At 38.4% G+C, this 19,132-nt stretch overlaps 1 protein-coding gene across 3 annotated transcripts; it reads right to left on the bottom strand.

The window, feature by feature from the left end:
- Nucleotides 1-149: 149 nt before the first annotated feature.
- LOC144652755 (melatonin receptor type 1A-like) lies at nt 150-12,195 on the bottom strand. 3 transcript variants are annotated; one of them, XM_078512811.1, is made up of 3 exons: nt 12,043-12,195; nt 3,596-4,020; nt 150-1,928 (listed from the first exon to the last, which is right to left on the bottom strand). In XM_078512811.1, exons 2-3 carry the CDS (start codon nt 3,958-3,960, stop codon nt 1,211-1,213), a joined length of 1,083 nt encoding a protein of 360 aa, XP_078368937.1. In that variant the 5' UTR covers nt 3,961-4,020; nt 12,043-12,195; the 3' UTR covers nt 150-1,210. The 3 variants fall into 3 exon arrangements, with proteins under 3 accessions (XP_078368937.1, XP_078368938.1, XP_078368939.1); XM_078512812.1 differs by having other exon boundaries at nt 3,596-4,017; XM_078512813.1 differs by lacking the exon at nt 12,043-12,195 and adding an exon at nt 8,736-8,799.
- Between the last annotated feature and the right edge of the window lie 6,937 nt (nt 12,196-19,132).

Raw genomic sequence — 19,132 nt, 5'->3', positions numbered from 1 at the left:
CAATGAATGGTGAACTTAACGTGCCCGTCATATAGTGTTGACAGTCAAACCGAAATTTTGTCACGTATCAATGCGTTGAATTACAAATATTGTGGTCTTACCCAGATACCACATTTGGAAGTAAGAATCACAAAAACGCATTCTTATTCTTAATTTGCTTGGCTAGAACTTGGTTAAAAGCTCATCTGCTTCTAAAGTGATCCAGTTCTACCTTCTACTGTCCGTAATGTTATCAACGTTGATATTTGCATCGATAAACCTTTGTAAATAAGTTAGTAACCTTTAATAAACCAGCAACATCGTTTTATTAGGTTTTAAAAAATCAAGAGACTAGACACTCCCAAAACAAGCGTACCCTGTAGAGTTGATAGCCATCGCGCTTTTGTGAAAGTTGGAAATTAGTGTGCAGAAAAATTAAGTATTCTTTCTTAGACGGAGGACATAGCGTTCTCTTTCTGAAAGTTTCGGGAAACTAAAGTCTGCAAAAGAAGAGAAGAACATATAAAACAATGTTCTTAATCTACACGTTCGGTGACTTAGGTAATCGTTGAAAATTTCAATTTTAACACAAGTACAAAAGATCTTTTTAGGCATAAAATATATACATATGTGATTGATTGACTATCAATGATTGATTGATTGATTGATTGATTGATTGATTGATTGATTGAATGAATGATTGACATGTATACCTATTATTTCAGTGTGCTCGTTGGTTTTCTGAATTCTATGAAACAAGGTGAAAATATTAAAGCCGTAGTTGTCTTTCTTTATTTTTTAAATGTCATTTTATCTTTGTTTGATCTTTTTCGTGTAATTATAGTCATTTGATATTCACTTGTGCTTGTTTTACCAGTGGTCGTGCATACAATAAACAAATCATTGACAGGACACACATGTACAACTTTGTGGCGGGGCCGTGGTTGTTCAATGTTATGTTCGTCATCTAACCCTTTTCGTCCCACGCGAGACAAAAAGCGTTCAATGGACCAGCGTTAAGAGCGAAAAAAGAGAGATCCGAGGGTCGACTGTTAAAACCTTCGTCTCTTCCCTCAGTACCCCCGTGTATCAATTGGTACCTGTCCGAAAATGCTGTGGAGGGGAGCGGGAGAAGCCGCCAGGGACTTGAGTCACATCCGGAATATTAACAATACTTCGAGTCACTTCGTGCGAAGCAAACCGTGCCTGTGAAGAGATCGTGTGTTTATTTTTATGAACTATTCTGTTCGTGCACATGAGTTACGGCAGTTTTCGATCTTTCCATGTGTAGATCGGTTCTCGTTCGCTCGGGTGCTTTCGAAATCCGCTCGGGTGCTTTCGACATCGTTGTTATATCCCCAACACGGCCCAGCCGACTGAATCCGAATAACCGCAAGTAGGCTTTCCGATAGGAAGGATTCATAACGCCATAAATTATAGGATTAATGGCGGAGCTAGTAATACCAAATATGGTGTACATGTAATAAGTCCCGCGGGTCAAAGCCCATTCCGACCCGAGGAATGCATCAACAATGTCAATAACTAACACAGGTGTCCAACACAGGATGAAACCAACTACGGTCGCGAATAAAATCTTGGTGACCTTAATATCTTCTAACGAGATTGCCATTTTTCTTGTGTTCCCTGTTCGAAGATTGTTCGCAACTGCTCTTTCGTGAGCTTTCAATGCTTTAAACACATTCAGATAGCACACGACAAGAATCACCATGGATATACCAATGAAACCATAGAATGGAAGAACCAGCAATGTGAATTTTGACTCCATGAAGCAAAAGAATTTTCCGGGTTGGAATACATAGTCTTTACCAGCCGCTGTGTAAGTCAAAGGCGTTATCAAGGCTGCGATCCAGCCAGACACCACAATCAGTTTGGCGTTCCTCGGAGTATATATGGTTCTGTACTTGGAGGTTTTTACGATGTGAAAATATCTGAAACAAATTTCAAACGCCATCAATAGTTTGTTGTTTTTGATTTGTTCGTCTTGTCTCGTCACGTTAGAAGTATTTGAAACGCGCGCTGATTTAAACAAGGGAAAACACAAACGAATCATACATTTCTGTCCTTATCGGCAGATATCATGTTACAACAAGGAGTTAACAGGAAATGTTCAGTTCGTGTTTCGATGGAGTAATGTTCGGGGTGTAGAGAAATGGGTATATGTTGGTGTTGCGAAAACTATTTTTGGTAACTGAGCTATAAATGTTTAGAACTACAGACAACATGGTTTCTAGTAAATAATAAAGATGGTAAATTTTAAGCTCGGTAATAAATAATAAAGATAAGATGTTCTACATGACACGAGCACCCCGAAAAAAAAAAAAAAAAAAAAAACTACATAACATGGGACAAGGAAAAATTCTGAGTCCCCGACGACATTGCTGATCCTAGCAGTATGCAGGACGCATGTCACATATCAACCCAGTAAAATGGCCCAGCTCACAACGAGTCTCTCGTAGCTCAGTTGGTTAGAGCGCCCAACCGGTATCTGGGAGGCCATGGGTTGATTCCCGCGGGGACTCATCTTTGCCCCCGGCGACTTATCTTTATTAACATGGTTTCTGTTACCATTAGAAGGTAACTTGTAAAAACAACAAAATAAGACACCAACAAAAGCACCAACCGTTTTTCCGCGAAAGTAAAAAAAAATGAATACAACATTACAGAAAGTCGCTTTTAAACAATTAGAGAGCACACAGTTTTCTAACGGCTATTTATATTTCGTGTAACGGCCATAAAGTTAGGGTAACTCAAGTGGAAGATTAGTACAACGAGAAAAGCTGAAAATGCGAGCAATGTAGGCGGTTACTTTGATGTTCGCGCCTGTTTAATTAAACCTGTCAAGAACTGATTGAAACATTGAAAGATGGCCCATTGGACTGAAACTTGATTGGATGATTTAGCACGTGCAGTGCAAGAAATCGGCAAGGGAATATTCGAACCAATCTAAGGCCCCATTCGGGGGAGTCCTGCCTCTCCTCCTCGTCCTGTGGCCCGTCTCCCGCGCCTTCGCTCGGGGGCCCCCCCTGCTGGTCCCCTCATCTCAGTGTGTCCCACGGTCCCGCGCCCCATCGGCGCTGGCGCGTCCCCCGGGCCGTCCCCTCGGACCCCCGCTTGCATAATTTTTAAAGTCCCGGTTCTATGAATTTTTCCAGTTTGACTTTCATTTATTTTTATATCTATTTATTTTACTGATTTAGCTGTCATTATTAAGCGGACGCATACAATTAAAGTTGAACTTTTAATTTATATCTCAAAGGTGGATCATTATGAAGATATGCCGAAATAAATTTTGCCAACAAAAAAGGTTCCGTTCGAAATAAAACCAAACCGAAAAGGAAAAATTATTATGGCAAATAAAAAGTGAAATGCATGATAAAAATGCGTTAACAACGAAATGTATTATTATAAACGATTCGAACTAATAATAAGAAATTCTGACTTTCTAGCACTCGGTTGAATTAAACAAGTGGTGTATTATATAAAACGAAATGAAAATATCGCTTACTATAACAATTCGCTTTGTTTTATTCAAACAATTTTTGGTTTTGGCGTTACTTTATTATTATTTGATACAAAGTAAGCTTTTTTTTCTCACCTGTTAATCGCTACCAAAGCAAGAGTCCCCAGCGAAGCACACGCTACCCACATCACAGTGAAACCTTGAATCTGGCAAAGAACATCACCAAACAACCACCGACCCATCATCAGAACTGCTATTGAAAATGGCGCGCATAAATCCAACATAACGATATCTGATATCGCCAGAGATATCACAAAATATGCTGGGATGTTTCGAAGCCGATGGTTTTTATACAGGACCAGAAGAACAGCGAAGTTTCCTACAGTGCCAATAAATACTATGAAGGCGTACAGAAAGGCTTCGCCGGCGGCAGATGCAGTGGAGCGAGATAGCAATTCTTCATGTAAAGGTGATTGCGGTTGTGATGTGGAAGAAGACATGATTTTGCAGTGGGTTGTACAACTCTTAACTTCTGAGCATCAAGCCAGGTGTCAATTCTTCTGAGAAAGAAATGATTTGTATTCATATAATCAATATTTCTAAATTCGATTCGTTATTGAAAAAAATGTCAATCATGGTAGACATTTCATCAGCAAACAAACGTAAAAACCTGATTTTTACTATTTAAATTAGCGCACACCGTGTCTCCAATAATGGTTTCATCTCAACACCGTAATGTATTAAATATAATCTTTCAAAGCCAGGAATATATTGTAACAAGATAAAAAAAACCACAGCAACCCTGCCAAATAAAAGCAAGATTTATCATTGCTGTTTAATTAACAGGTGTTTTGCTTAAGAAGCTAAAATAAACATTTGCTTTTGTAATGAATAATTTCGCAAACTCATTTCGCTTTTGAAGCTAAAAACTTTCAAAAGGCATTTACGCTTTTGACATGTCTTATTCCATTGCAAATGATTTTTGCTAAAATCGAGCTGCAAATGACTTTTTCAAAAGCTCGTGCTAAGTGCTTCCACTACTTAAACGAATACTTAGAAATTTCTATATGTATCCGAAAATGGTGCGTTAACAACTTTTAAGTGTTACGAAACAATCTGCTCATTTTATACTCATACTGGTTTAAATCGACATACTCAAAATCGAAGAAAATGATCTAAGACGCCTAATAAAAAGAAATGATTCCATTTTTGACAAGTCGTGATGATTGTGCCATTCTTTTTGTAAATACGCAAAGGACATTCTAATAAAAAAAGGTTCATGTTTACTTTGGCACGAAAATTTTCAAGATTCGATTTCCCATAAAATGTGAGATTTCCTGCCATAGTTTTGATTGCTAAGATCCGTTTCCTTTGCTCTAAGAGGAAAACTTTTACAATTTCCAATTATTTTTTTCCCTTCACTCTGTTACTAAACAGTGTATGTAAGTACCTCCTATGAAAGGCATTGACATATATGAAATTAAAATTGTAAGTTCTGTAACAATTTAAAACCTAGCTATTAACTTGGGCTGGCAGTTTGTTTCTATAACAATATCTCCCAGGGTAGGAGAAAAGAATTTACGATTGATTTTGCGTGTACGTGCAGAAAAATAAGAAAATCTAATTGCAGAATTATGCTGATCGTTAAAAAAAAAATACTCGGTCGTTCATTTAAAATCTGCAAACTGATTAAGAATACTCTCTCAGCCCCATTTGTTTCTGCTCTCGTTAGACGTGGGCCATGTCATTAAAAGTTTCCGGCCTTCCCACGGATTAAGTCGAGTGGAAATTGCATTAAATTGCGTTCTCTATAGTGCGTATGAATATCAAAATGGTATTTAAAACGCTATCTCGACTGAAATGCATTTGTATATTACCATTCTCTAATGATCTAAATTAATTTAGTTTGTCTTTCGATGTCAGACTGTATTATATAAAAAAACAACAAGAAAAGTACAAATTTGAATGCATTTTAGTGTCCGTTTTTTGTTGTAGAACCTCCTTAAAACCTCCTAGGTGAGCAGAGCTACTAAAATATAGTACTATATTATACGCTTTGTATATGACCCAGAGTATAGTTATTAGCATGGGAACGCTTACAAATGTAAAGAAGCCCCTGGCAGGAAGCTTAGCAGTCGGCGGATAATTTCCCGTCACGTATTATTTCTGGTTTAAAGTTTAATGTAAATAAAACTTAATACCATACAATGAAAGCAAAAGCTAAAAAAATCCGGAGTTGAAAGATGGATTTAAATTCCGTCATATTTTGATGATATTCAGAGACTTTATATTGCGACTAAGCAGAAAAAATTTGTCATTTGAAATCACCATTTGCATTTACAAACTCTACCTATTAAATAATTTCAATCTATGTGGTTAGAATTTGCTGACATAACGATCGAACCTACACTGAACTATAAAGTCACAAACGTAGAAATAATAGTGAAATTACATTAGTGAACATCGCATAAACATTCGTATTGCACTTTTCTGAAACATAAATAATTTCAAGACACAGAGGGAAAATATAGTGAACAACATTAATTAAGGCGGAATCTCTTTAATGGCACATGCTGAAACATGAAATATTAATTTCTTTAAAAGCTTCCTTTTATCTGCAGTCTTTAAAGCTTTTTTTTTCAAAATAAAATGATTGCTAGTATTGAACTAAATTAAACTCTCCTGCAAAAAAAACATAAAATAACATCACTGTGAAATATAGCTAAATATGATCCAATCGCCGGATTTACCTAGAGATTATCTTGTAACTTTAGAAGAGAAGTTTATTCCCTAGCATCGTTTGCAGGGAGGGGGACATCCCAGTAATAAGTTTCAATGGGGATCATATTCTGCCGAATGCAGTCAAATTTTCACGACTACACGGACTATAACGGACGCGCAGTGTTTAACATAATGGGGTCGTATTTTCAGCCCGACTGCCTAACTGGAAATTGAATGGGCTTCTTGTAGATATTTTCCGATAGCAAATATGCAGGAGTGTTTGCAGGTGATGAGTTAAGTCTACTTCACTGAATTCATATTAGAAATATCTAGTTCGGTTAAAGGTATTGTAAAATGTATAATCAAGCCAAATGAGGAAGATACCACCAAAGTATGTTAAGTTTTGCTGTGTAATATTTTCGACGTTGATTTGGGGATTACCGATAGTTATTACACAAGTAAGGCGGTCCCAGGGCCAATAACTAAATTAGCAAATCAGATTACTTTATTTCCGGTCCCGCGAGGGTCGATATTTTCCAAGTATCGAACCGGGTTTTGTCCTGAATGATCCCGCGCTAATTCCCGAGCGATTTAGCGCAAGATTTTTGCAAGATTTGCTTTTTGCAAAAAAATTTTCCGAGTTTTTATTGCTTTGAAAATGAAATGACCCGGCTTACACAGAAATAATTATAACTTCTTTAGCGCGCGTAAAAGTTTTGCCGCACATTGTTTTCCACGACATCTACTACTAGGTAGCAATTCTCACTACACAAAGTTTCCAGTCGTGTAATAAATCTCTTATTAACCAAGCTTGCTCGGGACCGTACTGGGCGAATATTGGCCCTCGGTCTTTTTTGTACGGACCTCGCTGCGCTCGATCCGTACTGTCAAGACCTCGGGCCAATATTCGCCCAGTACGGCCCTCGCGCGTGGTTAATAAGCAGGGGCGGATCCAGGGGGGGGGGGGGTGGATTGGGTGGCTAGCCACCCCCCTTGATCCACCAGAAAAATGAAAATAAGAAAATAAGAATAAGAAAATAAGGACAATGTCCATCCACCTCTCATAGTCAGGCGGCCGTTCAAAGTTAAGGACGGCCATTTTTCCATAATAGGAGATTTTCGACAGCCTGTTTTTCGAACTTCTGGCTTAATGTAACAAAACATGTGTGTATAATTTTGAAAAAATAGATTCCTTTTAGCTTTCAAGAATTGTTTTAGCCTTGCTAGAATGATTTTCGTCTTCATTTACGTCTTTTTTTTAGCGAGTTTTCTTACCGTTTTTTCGCATCAAAGCGATTTCACAAGCAAGCAAATTCGCCAAAGTTGTCCCCAGGCCACTTTGCCAAGAGCTAAAATTTTCTACGCACGTAGGTGAGCAAAACAACGCATATCTGTTCTTTCCTGTAAGTTCGTGGCCTGTCAAATTTCAATCACTGTTCATTTCATAACTGAAAACTATACTTTTTCTCCGAAATATAACTCAAGGTAAGTTGAGGAAAGAATATTTTGCCAAATTATCAAGGAAAAACAGTGTTTTAATAACTTAATTGACAGCTGTATAAAGCTGCTCAGAATCGCGGAAATCACGTCTAAGAGGCTTCAACTTTTCAAAATTTTCTGCGGGGGGCATGCCCCCAGACCCCCCTAGGGGGATGGAGCCTATGGCTCCATGAAATATGGTCCTCAGACCCTAAATAATTTGCGCTCCCATTTTCAAAAAAACGCCTAAAAGCCTGAAACCCCCTCCCTCATAAGCAATTTGGAGCTTAAACAATATAGTAAACAAAAATATTGGTAAACAGCCACCCCCTTTGAAAAATCCTGGATCCGCCCCTGATAAGGTATATGTATTCGCTCTTAGCACTGTTTCACAGTATACGTACAATCACAGTATACTCATTTGTTTGAAAAGTAGGGTTATGTTGCGCTCAAACTACAACAGAATTCAGATTTAGTTTTTCTCTTCAAGACTTCAGCTCAATTTGACTGTAGCTGTATTTCGTTCATTATGGGCAGTTTATTCAAATTGCTCGCTGTAAAATGCGAAGCTAGCGCATTCACAAGTAACTCCATTGTTAACCTGTATCCTGGAACTTGCCTAAAACGGAATGTTTAAAGACGCTAGGTCACGTAAAAGGCATCTTGAAAAAACTGGCAATTTTTTTCAAGTTTGTCATTCGTAATCTGACTTAATATTCGTCAGTCGAAACCATCCCTTGTAATTTTCGCGTTATTATTACTCCTTTGTTCCTTTTCTATGTAAGAAAATCATTATTTTGAAAATATCGCGACATTGCTCCTTTAAGTGTTAAGCAATTTTCTTTCTAGAGATTCGTATCGATGGAAGTAAATTTAGTTATTTGCTTTGATGTAAATCCCGTCTCTAATTTTTGCACCATACGTGTGTGAAAGAAAGCTTCTACTTTTTAACTTTCGATTTACCTCTATTTACCTTGGAGTTACCTTTAACCATCAGTGTTACAGTGTAAAATTTGAGGTTTCAAACAACATTTTTAAATGCTGTTTCGCTAAAGGTTAGAAAACAGCCACTTACCTGTGTAACGAATAAACCTGCAGCAAGCCGGTCTCTGCTGAAAACATATCATTTACAAAGTTTCGTAGCGGTATAATTAGGGTTGTTTACCGTGTTTGGTAATAATGCAATGACATTTCATATATTCACCTTCAAATGCAATGAACTGTTGTTTGTTTTGCGTGCGGGTGATTCAAACTACATATTAACAACAACAACGACAACAAAAAAACGGCTACGTGCACATAAATCCTTCAAAGACAGCGATAATCGAAGAAGTTTTTTACAATTCAGTATACTATGAAAATTTCTTTAACACAAAGACAGTATGAAAAGAAGACTTAAGGTTTGAAGGGTCCACTAAAATTTGAAACGAATCCTCCAAGCTATCATTAGATAGTTCAGAACATCGAGAAGAAATTCAAAACGCTGCAATACTCGATTATAATGCGCTCATCACCGGAGAAAGGCGTGGTGTGCTCGCCAATGGCACGCCCTGGCAGGAAGCAAAGCAGTCGGCAGATAATTTACTTTGAATAAAACCTAGTACAATAAGGTGAAAGCTCTTTTAAGCAAAAAAAGGAAGAAAGAAAGAACCAGACCTATATCGAAAGAAAACGTGACGGCAAAAAATATTAACACACAACTAATAAGGGCGATTCAGCAAAGGAAAGACTTGTTAATCATCATTTGAATTTACGCCCCCTACCTATTTAAAAATTTAAATGTACGTAGGTAGATTCTGTACGCCAGGCGTAGTCAATCGATAGAAATCGATATCCGAAATCAATCGATACAATCGATATCTATCGATATCAATCACTGATTGATATCGATTAAAATCGGTAATCGATAACAATCGAACTCACAGAAAAAATTATTATCGATTGTTATCGATTTAGAAAATCGATAATAATCGATAGCAATCGACAGTAATCGATAACAATCACTAATCCCAAGGAGCCTCTGGAGGTGTATTGTCTGTATTCTAAAGATGGCGTTACTATTTTGTAAAACAATATGAGACCGGCGTTCAAATGGTAAAACATTTTATTAATTCAGCATCTAGTCCTGCCGAAGTCCAGTCTGGGGTCCTGGCAGAATGTTCATCAAGATTCTCGTGGTTTGGGTTTTTAAGATATTTTAACTAGTCCATATAACCCAGGCAGCGCTCAGAGCGCGGTCGATTGCATCTACATAATATGACGTTCTTGCGTTGGTGAAAGTTCAACTCGATCCTATATATGCACAGTGATTGTAGCCCTCCCGAACAATTCCATCTTTTTGCTTCATACAATGTATTTATGATGTTGTTATAGCGAGACTAGAGGGTTGCGCACCGCTACTTTGGTCGCAACTTCTTCTAATTTTGAATCGCGCTGGAGTATCAATATTGTTCTTGTTCTTTTTATAGTACAAGCTTAGCAATATTTGCACTACATATCCATGATTGAAGGACTCAATAGACCCATAAAACAGTATTGTGTCCATGTTGAACATGTAGGAATTGACATAAATAACTTCCGATAAAAATCGATAACAATCAATAACAATCGATAAACCAATCCTTATCGATTTCCGATGTCAATCAAACTCACAACTTTTTTTCTTTATCGATTCCTATCGAGTGGTATCGGAAATCGATATCAATCTTCGATTGATATCGATTGCTATTGATTGTTATCGATTATCGGTTTATCGATTGACTACGCCTGGTGTACGATATAACACTGAACCGTAAGGTCACGAACAAAGAAATAAAAGTGAAATATTGGAAGTAACCATAAAAAAGTCAACCAGAACATACTAAATGTCAATAATTTTGCACGTTTCTGAAACATAAATATTTTTAGAAACACAGGGAAAATATAGTAAACATCAATTTTATTGCAAATGCTAACTCATAAAATATTTATTCCTTCAAAGGCCGTTTGTTTCTGCAGTCTTAGAAGCATTTTGAAAATGAAAGGATTCCTAGACTGCATTAAAATTATTAAGAGTTCCAGAACAAAAGTCATAAAATTACATGACCGTGAAAAATAAAATGTCCCAGTGGGTAGTAGTGGGTACCTGGGGGTCAATATAACTTGGAAAAGAATTACGCTATTTTAGTTGAGCTAGAATTATTCCCCAAGCATCACAGATAACATGAAGCAAACTTTCTTTACGCAGACCCGGAAAGGTTTTTGACGCTTTGGAGGCATATAACGAAGCTAAAGGTTTAACACGTTTTGTAACGGTTATTAAAATGACTAGTTTCGTAATAATTCGAACTGTTGTTTATTTTGCTTGTGGGTGTTTAGAAATATAAATTAACAAAAATTTTTATAAGAGTGAACGACATCGAATTTTCTCAATTACAAATCAATACACTGTACTGAAACAGGTTATACGGTAAGATTTTTCATTAAGTAAGATTACTCCCCACTGGAACTCCCCTTTATTAATTTCATGATTGCCGATTTGAACAATCTTGTTAATGAATTTTGTCGGCAGCCATGCACGGGAGAGAGATTGTAAGCCTCCGCTTTGTCACGTACAAGGAAACATCCCACGGATAGACTAACTGTCAAGTGGAATTAATACTGTCTTTTTTAAAAAAATGACATCGTTCAATTCAAAGAGAAACAAAAATGAACGTCATTCACATCAGTGAAACCGTGAAATGCCAGGTGATTAAACGAATCGATGTCAGAACATGAAATGTTAATTGAGTCTTTTTTGAGGCGTTCGTTTCTATCTGCCCAGCAGGTTACACGTTTGCCTATTTCAACATTAAAAAGAGGAGACTCAATAACAACAAGTCTGTAGTTGAAGACTGTCCAAAAACAGAAAATAAGCTTGCAACGCTTTCCAAATTAAACTCCAAGTAGTTAACTGCACTTATAAAATTATTACTTTATGATAAATGATTGCGGCAAAATCATTTAAACCATTTAAATCACGAAAATTAAGGCATTCGAAATTAGAATATTCCATTCCAGATCTGATTAAAATCTTGGCTTTGTGAATCTGCCTAAAACATGTTTATCCTACACACAGCACTATATATAATTCCCATACTGATAGGAACATAACAAGTATTTCTACATTTTACTGGTAATATAAAAAGAATGACTGCGGCTGTTTAATTAAATTGATTTAACACTATATTTTTTGGTAAATGTCTGCCACAAATTCCCTATAAGCGAACGCAGGGAGGTCATTTATAGTTTTAATATAGAATCTACCTTCAATTAATGCTTAAATTTAACACATCAAGGTGGTATTAAATTAAATTGCGCGTACAAGTTGTTTTTTCAATAGTTTAAGACGATATTTCACGTACCTGAGATTTCCTTTGGAGTATTCAAAAAGAGCTGCTGTTTGGTTTGCAAGCAACTTGAAATGCAGCTGCACAATTTATGTAGTGTCAACCTAGCTATGCCATCACCTTGCATTTAATGGGTGTCGTACAATGGACATTGTAAAACTCACACTGTGATTGGCCAGAGCAGTTTGTTATTAGAGTAACCCACACGAATGACGTCACAATGCTTCAAAACGAGTTTTGGCCCATCTCCTTGGCATCGTCGGGTCTAAAAACAAAGTAAAGTTTTTTGCACAGGGAGGAGAGAAGCCAAATTCGACAAATTCGGTCGAATTTGGCTCCTCTGCTCCCTGTGGTTTTCGTTAAACTGGGAAAATCGTTTTATAAAATGATAAAAGCTTGATATGGTAAGTACATTATTCATTTCAACGTAGCAACAAACACCGTGTACATTAACATGTATTGGTATAGGGTGTCTACGTTCGATAAAGAAGAACGCATTTTGATCTCGTGCTGGTCCTCCTTTGTCACACAGGCGAGGAGGAAATTATCAGACTTTGAGGTCTGCATTAGTCTTTTTTTATCATAATTATTATTATTATTCATTTATTTATTTGCTTAGTTATAGAATACAGCTGCATACATACCTACGCTTACGTTACACTTACATTAATAAATAAAAGACTACATTGGTCTTCCAAAACGCGTCATACCTACTGAACAAGTCTGTCTGGAGATATGATTCGATGACACAGTGCCATCTGTAATTAGCAGAGTCCTTTCAGCCAATCAAAATTAAGATGACATCAGCATTGTATAACGAAACTTTAATGGTAACAGGAGTGTTACCATAAAAGGGAAAATAATTGTAGTCATTTTACAAGTCTTACTTAGATTTGTGTCAGTTCGCAACATGACCTGCTGCTTGTGTGTGTACAAGCTGTGATTTTGTGACTGGTACATGTGTGTCATCTGTCTCTTCGTAAATGAACGTTAGCCCGTTTTTCTTTCGTGTGCTTCCTTTCGCATTCCCCATGCATTCTACCGTGCTTCCCTTCTCTCATTCGTTCTATCATGCCTTACGTCGTATGGTCCCCTTCGTCCGTTTCATCACCATTTTCTGCTGTCTCCCATGTTTTCCCTGGTGCATTTCACCGTACGATTCCTTGTTTTGCCTCGTCCACATCCAAGTGGTTACCTCCGTGCATTGGCCGTTAGTCCGGCCTCTTAACTCTCCCCACCCCGCCTTATTTAAGGGTTGGACACATGTGGAAGAAGAAAACTTGTATATGCATATACTCGAAACGAACAGTGAGTGTAGCATTAGTTGCCTTTAAAGGAAAGGTGTTTTCTGATTTTGGGTCGGTCGGTCGGAATTAAAAAAAAAAATTCAAAAAAAAAAGTGGATAAGGAGTCTGGAACTAGGAGGCCCGGTACCTCAGCATAATGTCCATGGAGCCTGGAAACAAGAAGACATGGTTACAAAGTCAACATGGCGGCAATGGAGGAAGGAAAAATCGACGTCGTGGTTAAACTCAAACAAGAACAGCGTAAAAAGGATGAAACATTATTTAAAATAATGTGTCATTGCCTTCTATACCTTCTGTATAATTTTTTTTTTTTTTTTTTTGAAAACGCGAAAATCTGGGTCGGTCGGACGACGCTAAACAGAGAAAAAAAGGGGATTGCCTAATGGAAAGCGCCCTTAAAGACTTAGCTAGTAACGGAACAATGGTTAGGGGTAACTTAATGTGAGTTCTGGGCTGTTTCGGTGTTCCTGGTTTTAGTACGTTCATTAAATTGGCGCAATTTACAACAATTTTTTTTGCGCAAGTATCAAGAATTGGTCTATTGTTGTGTTTCAACTTTTTGGATTAAGCACTAAACAATAGTCCCTTTGTTCTTGGTTGCGCTAAGGGACTTTGGTCGAAGCTAACCGGAAAAGCTCGTGACTAATCGGAAGATTGTCGGTATGACAATTTAGCTACACTGAGGGAGTAGGTAGCGTCAAATTTGTACTCGTCAGGACAGGTTTCCGCGCCTGAAACTAACCAATGTTATGCATCAGTCAATTGAAACCCCGGCCCCCCGACCCCCGGGATTTACCGGGGAATTTAACATGTACCAAGTGTTAAAACCCGGCTTATTTCCCCGCCCTAGGGGCCAAGACGTCTGTTAAAAGCCCCGCATAGCGGGGGCATCCGAATCAACTTTCAGGAAAAAAAATGGACAAAAATCTTGATTTCGTTGCAGAAGTTGAAAAATATATTTCTTTCATTTATTGTTCATATATAGTTATGAGGTAGGAAAGAAACCTGATGTAGTTTGTTTCCGCCAAAAACCTATTAAAAATCGTTTTTCGTGATCAGAGACACAAATTTGACAAATTTCAACCCTGAACACACCTACCGGAAGACCCATAATATCGGGGTGTGATTGCCCAACAGAACGTATTTCAGTTTTTGTTGACCATCTACTTCAGCCGATAGCACAGCGACAAGCTTCGTGCGATAGACTTTAATAACTTCATGGAGAAGATTACACTGCCATGCCTAAACAGCCTAAAAAAGTCTTCCTCTTTCATTAACACTGTATGCGAAGCATACGGAGAATTTCATCAAGGAAACGCTCCCATACCTAACAGGTTTTTAAGAGAGATGCTCAGTGTGATCTTTCAAGAAAGCTCGTTCCAATTTAGTGGAAAAGATTATCTTTAAGCACATCAAATAGACATGGGCACGACAATCGCCGCAGCTTCTGCTGTCATCTTCATGGCCAAAATAGAAATCGAAATACTCAGACAAGCAGCAATAAGCCTATCCTTTGGAAACGATTTATTGACGACTTCTTTTCAACTGATGTGGGACACAAGAAGAGACAAAATAGAAGAATTTCTTCTAAAAGTAAACAGCTTTCACCCTACGATATCACGGCTGAAATCTCAGAAACAGAAACTACTTTCTTGGAGACGATAGTGTACAAAAGTGGCAGATTCCAAGTACAAGGAGTCTATTTTTATCGTGTGAACAAATTAATTACAAACCCAGGCGTCACGAAAGGCTTTATCAAGGGAGAAGCGTGGAGACTGTACTTCTTAGAACGGATTCTTCAGAACGAACATTTTGAGAAAAAACATTCAGACCTTTATGTTAAATCCCGGCTGCCTTCCCCGCTTCAGGTGATCGCGTGCTGTTAAATCACCGCTCCACGGCCCCGGTCTACTGACATTTTGTTAAATCCACCGCCCACCGGGGCCAATGCGCCGTTAAAAGTGCGTTAAATCCCGGCTTTGGACGCGTTAAATCCCCGCTAAGTCCCGGGGGTCGGGGGGCCGGGGTTTCCATTGACTGATGCATTATGAACGTGAAATTAAACCACGCATAACTTATCATTCATACTTTTAAAGACGCGAACCAACGCTTCAAAATGAGACCTTAATATTAAACTTTTTATTCATACTTATGCATCAGTCAATTAAAACCCCGGCCCCCCAACCCCCGGGACTTAGCGGGGATTTAACGCGTCCAAAGCCGGGATTTAACGCACTTTTAACGGCGAGTTGGCCCCGGTGGGCGGTGGTTTAAACAAAATGTCAGTAGACCGGGGCCGTGGAGCGGTAATTTAACAGCACGCAATCACCTGAAGCGGGGACGACGGCCGGGATTTAACATAAAGGACTAAATGCTTTCCTCAAAATGTTCGTTTTGAGGAATCCGTTCTAAAAAGTCTCCACTCTTCTTCCTTGATAAAGCTTTTCGCGATGCCTGGGTTTGTATTTCATGCGTTCGCATGATAAAAATAGACTCATTGTACTTGTAATCTACCACCTTAGTACATTATCGTCTCCAAGAAAGTGGTTTCTGTTTCTGAGATTTCAGCCGTGAATTATATGAGGATCAGTTAGGGTAAATTCCGACAAGCGACACGGCGTTTAAACAGCGACATGGAAGAAATAAAATGGCGAGGAACGACGAGACTTTTATTAAAATAGCGACAACGAAGGAAAGAATTAAATAAGAGTACGACGGCGAATCTGTCAGTTTCTTGCCATCCTCGGAGACCCAGGGGCAGTTAGTGGGGCGAGGGAAACGCGAAAATGCAAGACAGCTATGGCGAGCGAACTGGCTTTGTGTACATATTTCGTATGAGAACGGACCAAAAGGACTGTAGTCAGGCTGGTCGCCGATTGGGCAGAATAATACAAAGGTAATACAAAAGATTTTTCTGCCCAATCAGGAGGCAGTATTCAGAGAGCTTTTTGAACTGGCCTGGTAAGACTCTTTCCCTAGGGGCACTTTCAGTCAATACAACTTTTATATGCCGATTTTTTCCCTCGCAGTTTCGCGCTATTTTCTACCCGCATTTTCGCGTTTCCCTCGCCCCACTAACTGCCCCTGGGTCTCCGAGGATGGTTTCTTACATGTTCGACGGCGAATCTGATGTAGTCACAAGTCCCCTACGTCATCAGCATGTTGGAATGCTTTTAAATATATATTTAGGTCCCACAGATTTAACAAAAAAAGCTATCAAGTCGAAAAGTGGATAAGTACAAACATTCAAAAACTTGCTTTGCTTTACCTACTCACTAGTGAGTATTTCGCTATAAATGATACAAGGTGACAGATCCTTACTTGTTATGGATGTGGCTGATCAAGACGTTATATATTCAATAAACAAAAGTTAAAAAGAAACAAACTAAACTAATAAGGGTTTGCATTAGAGCGGGAGAGCGGGGATGTTGCTGTTATGATTAGCTAGCAACCAGCCAAAGTACTACATCCTGATAGAGCATAGCAAAGTACAAGGAATTACGACAAATAAGCACAGATGTCTTTCAGCCTAGCGAGATCAACCCACCTTTGAAAAGTTGACAGTGAACGCTTGAAACAGCGGACAGCAGCAGTGCAAAAATAATCGCCCGTCGAGGTCGAGAAATCGGTAAAGTAATTTTTAGCGGAATTTTTGATCAGTTGAGAACATGCCATTTTTTTATTAATCTGTCAAAGAATTAAATTAGATTAATTTTAACGGATCCCTAAAAATGCAAGAAAAACTTCTGCTCTGTGTACTTTTTAATAGTTCAGAGTGACGTCGTATTTTTTTATTTGGTCAAAAAATTTAGAACACCGTTTGTTACTGCGATATTAAAGTGCCCGAAAAACTTTGCTCGTTTTTTAATTGATCGAAAAATTTTACACACTGTGTTTAATGCGAAATTAAAGTTCTCGAGAAACTCCTGCTCTGTGCACGTACTGAGCAGTTCAGAGTCATCACGTCGTTTTTTAATTGGTCGAAAACTATAAAATACCGTTTTGCTGCGAAATTTAAGGTTCCCGAGAACCTTCTGCTTTGTGAACCTAATTTAGTCACGTCGTTTTTAATTGGTCGGGACATTAAAAACGTTAACTTCCTTTTTAAAATACCGGAGAAAGTTCTGCTCCGTGTAGCTAGGTTACTCACGTCTATTGTGTTCTAAAGGTAGACACGTCGTGTTTTTATCTGTCAAATAATTAAATTAATCTTAACATGCCGAGAAACTCCTGCTTCGTTTACTAAGTTCAGAGTCACGTCATTTTTTAATTGGTCGAAATATTCAAAACACCGATTTGAAAGAAACTCCCGCTCGTTTTTAATTGGTCGAGACATTAATAAAATAACTGCCTTTTTAAAATACCAGCGAAACTCCTGCTCTGTGTACCTAAGTTACTCAAGTCTTATTGAATTGGTCAAAATATGTGAGAAACTTCTGCTCTGTTACTCGCGTCAGTTTTTAGACAAAATGACGAAATTCCGATAGCGACATTCGGACCATTTTTAGTTGCGACATGACGAGCTTTGAAATTGAGACGGGAGACTAGTATACCTACCCTAACAGGGCCTCTTATATCGTAGGGTGAAAGATGTTTACCTATAGAAGAAATTCTTCTATTTTGTCTCTTCTTGTGTCCCACATCAGTTTAAAAGACGTCAATAAATCGTTTCCAAAGGATAGGCTTATTGTATTTTGTTTTCTATTTTGGCCGTGAAGATGACAGCAGAAACTGCGGCGATTGTCATGCCCATGGCTGTTTGATGTGCTTTTTAAAAGATAGTCATTGAATTGGAACAAGCTTTCTTGAAAGATCACACTGAGCATCTCTCTTAAAAACCTGTTAGGCACTGCAACGAAATCAAGATTTTTGTCCGTTTTTTATCCTGAAAGTCGATTCGGATGCCCCCGCTATGCGGGGCTTTTAACAGACGTCTAGGCCCCTAGGGCGGGGAAATAAGCCGGGTTTTAACACTTGGTAAATGTTAAATTCCCCGGTAAGTCCCGGGGGTCGGGGGGCCGGGGTTTCAATTGACTGATGCATTAATCTCTTTCTCAATATCCATGTGGCTTTTGACAGTTTCATTTGTTCTTCACTTCAGTGAACTTGATCGACTCTAAGCTCATTTTTTGACTTGTACAACATCTTAGTTAACCTACGGCATTTGCCACAACTTTCCATGATGTAGAAAAATGCTTTAGAGGAGATAGAGAGAGGAATATTTTTGAAGAAATATTTTCTCCTACTCGCTTTCTTCGTCTTCATTCAGCTTACAGAGTGAACAAGTTGCCCAAACCCACAGCATCGCGCGATTTCCCGCCAAGAAAAGTTGGCGGCATTCTCTGGGTTCCAAGCCAACCCAGTGGGGTTGTGTTGGGACTACCCTCGCCCAAACGACCATTCTCGAATGCGCTTTGACCTACGCCCAGCGTCCGTTCAGACTATGATGGAAGCGGACGTCAGAACCACAATCGAATTCAGCTAGAAATAACTATTATGCTAATTCTTGTGGAATATAGTCTGATGATATTCTGTGCGATTTGACAGAATAGCCTACTGTGTGGTTGTGAAGATTTTCCAGAGTAGCAATATAATTGACCTTTTTTCATCGTCATTCTAAAAAATAAACTATCCCCAACTGTACATGTTTAAAAAGCGGTCAATTTTTAATAGAAACCCATATGTAACCCTTGCTAAAAAGAAATCAGAAACAGTTATTTAATCTAATTGACAGTCTGTTCAAGGTCAAAGGATCACCGACCCTACCAACTCACGAGTCTGAGCTTGTACTTGCAAAC

This window comes from Oculina patagonica, chromosome 4 (assembly GCF_052425735.1).
Source record: "Oculina patagonica isolate OP01 chromosome 4, crgOcupat, whole genome shotgun sequence".
Lineage (NCBI taxonomy): Eukaryota > Metazoa > Cnidaria > Anthozoa > Scleractinia > Oculinidae > Oculina > Oculina patagonica.
Note: the sequence above shows the minus strand (reverse complement) of the source record. Positions and strands in the feature narration are given on the sequence as shown.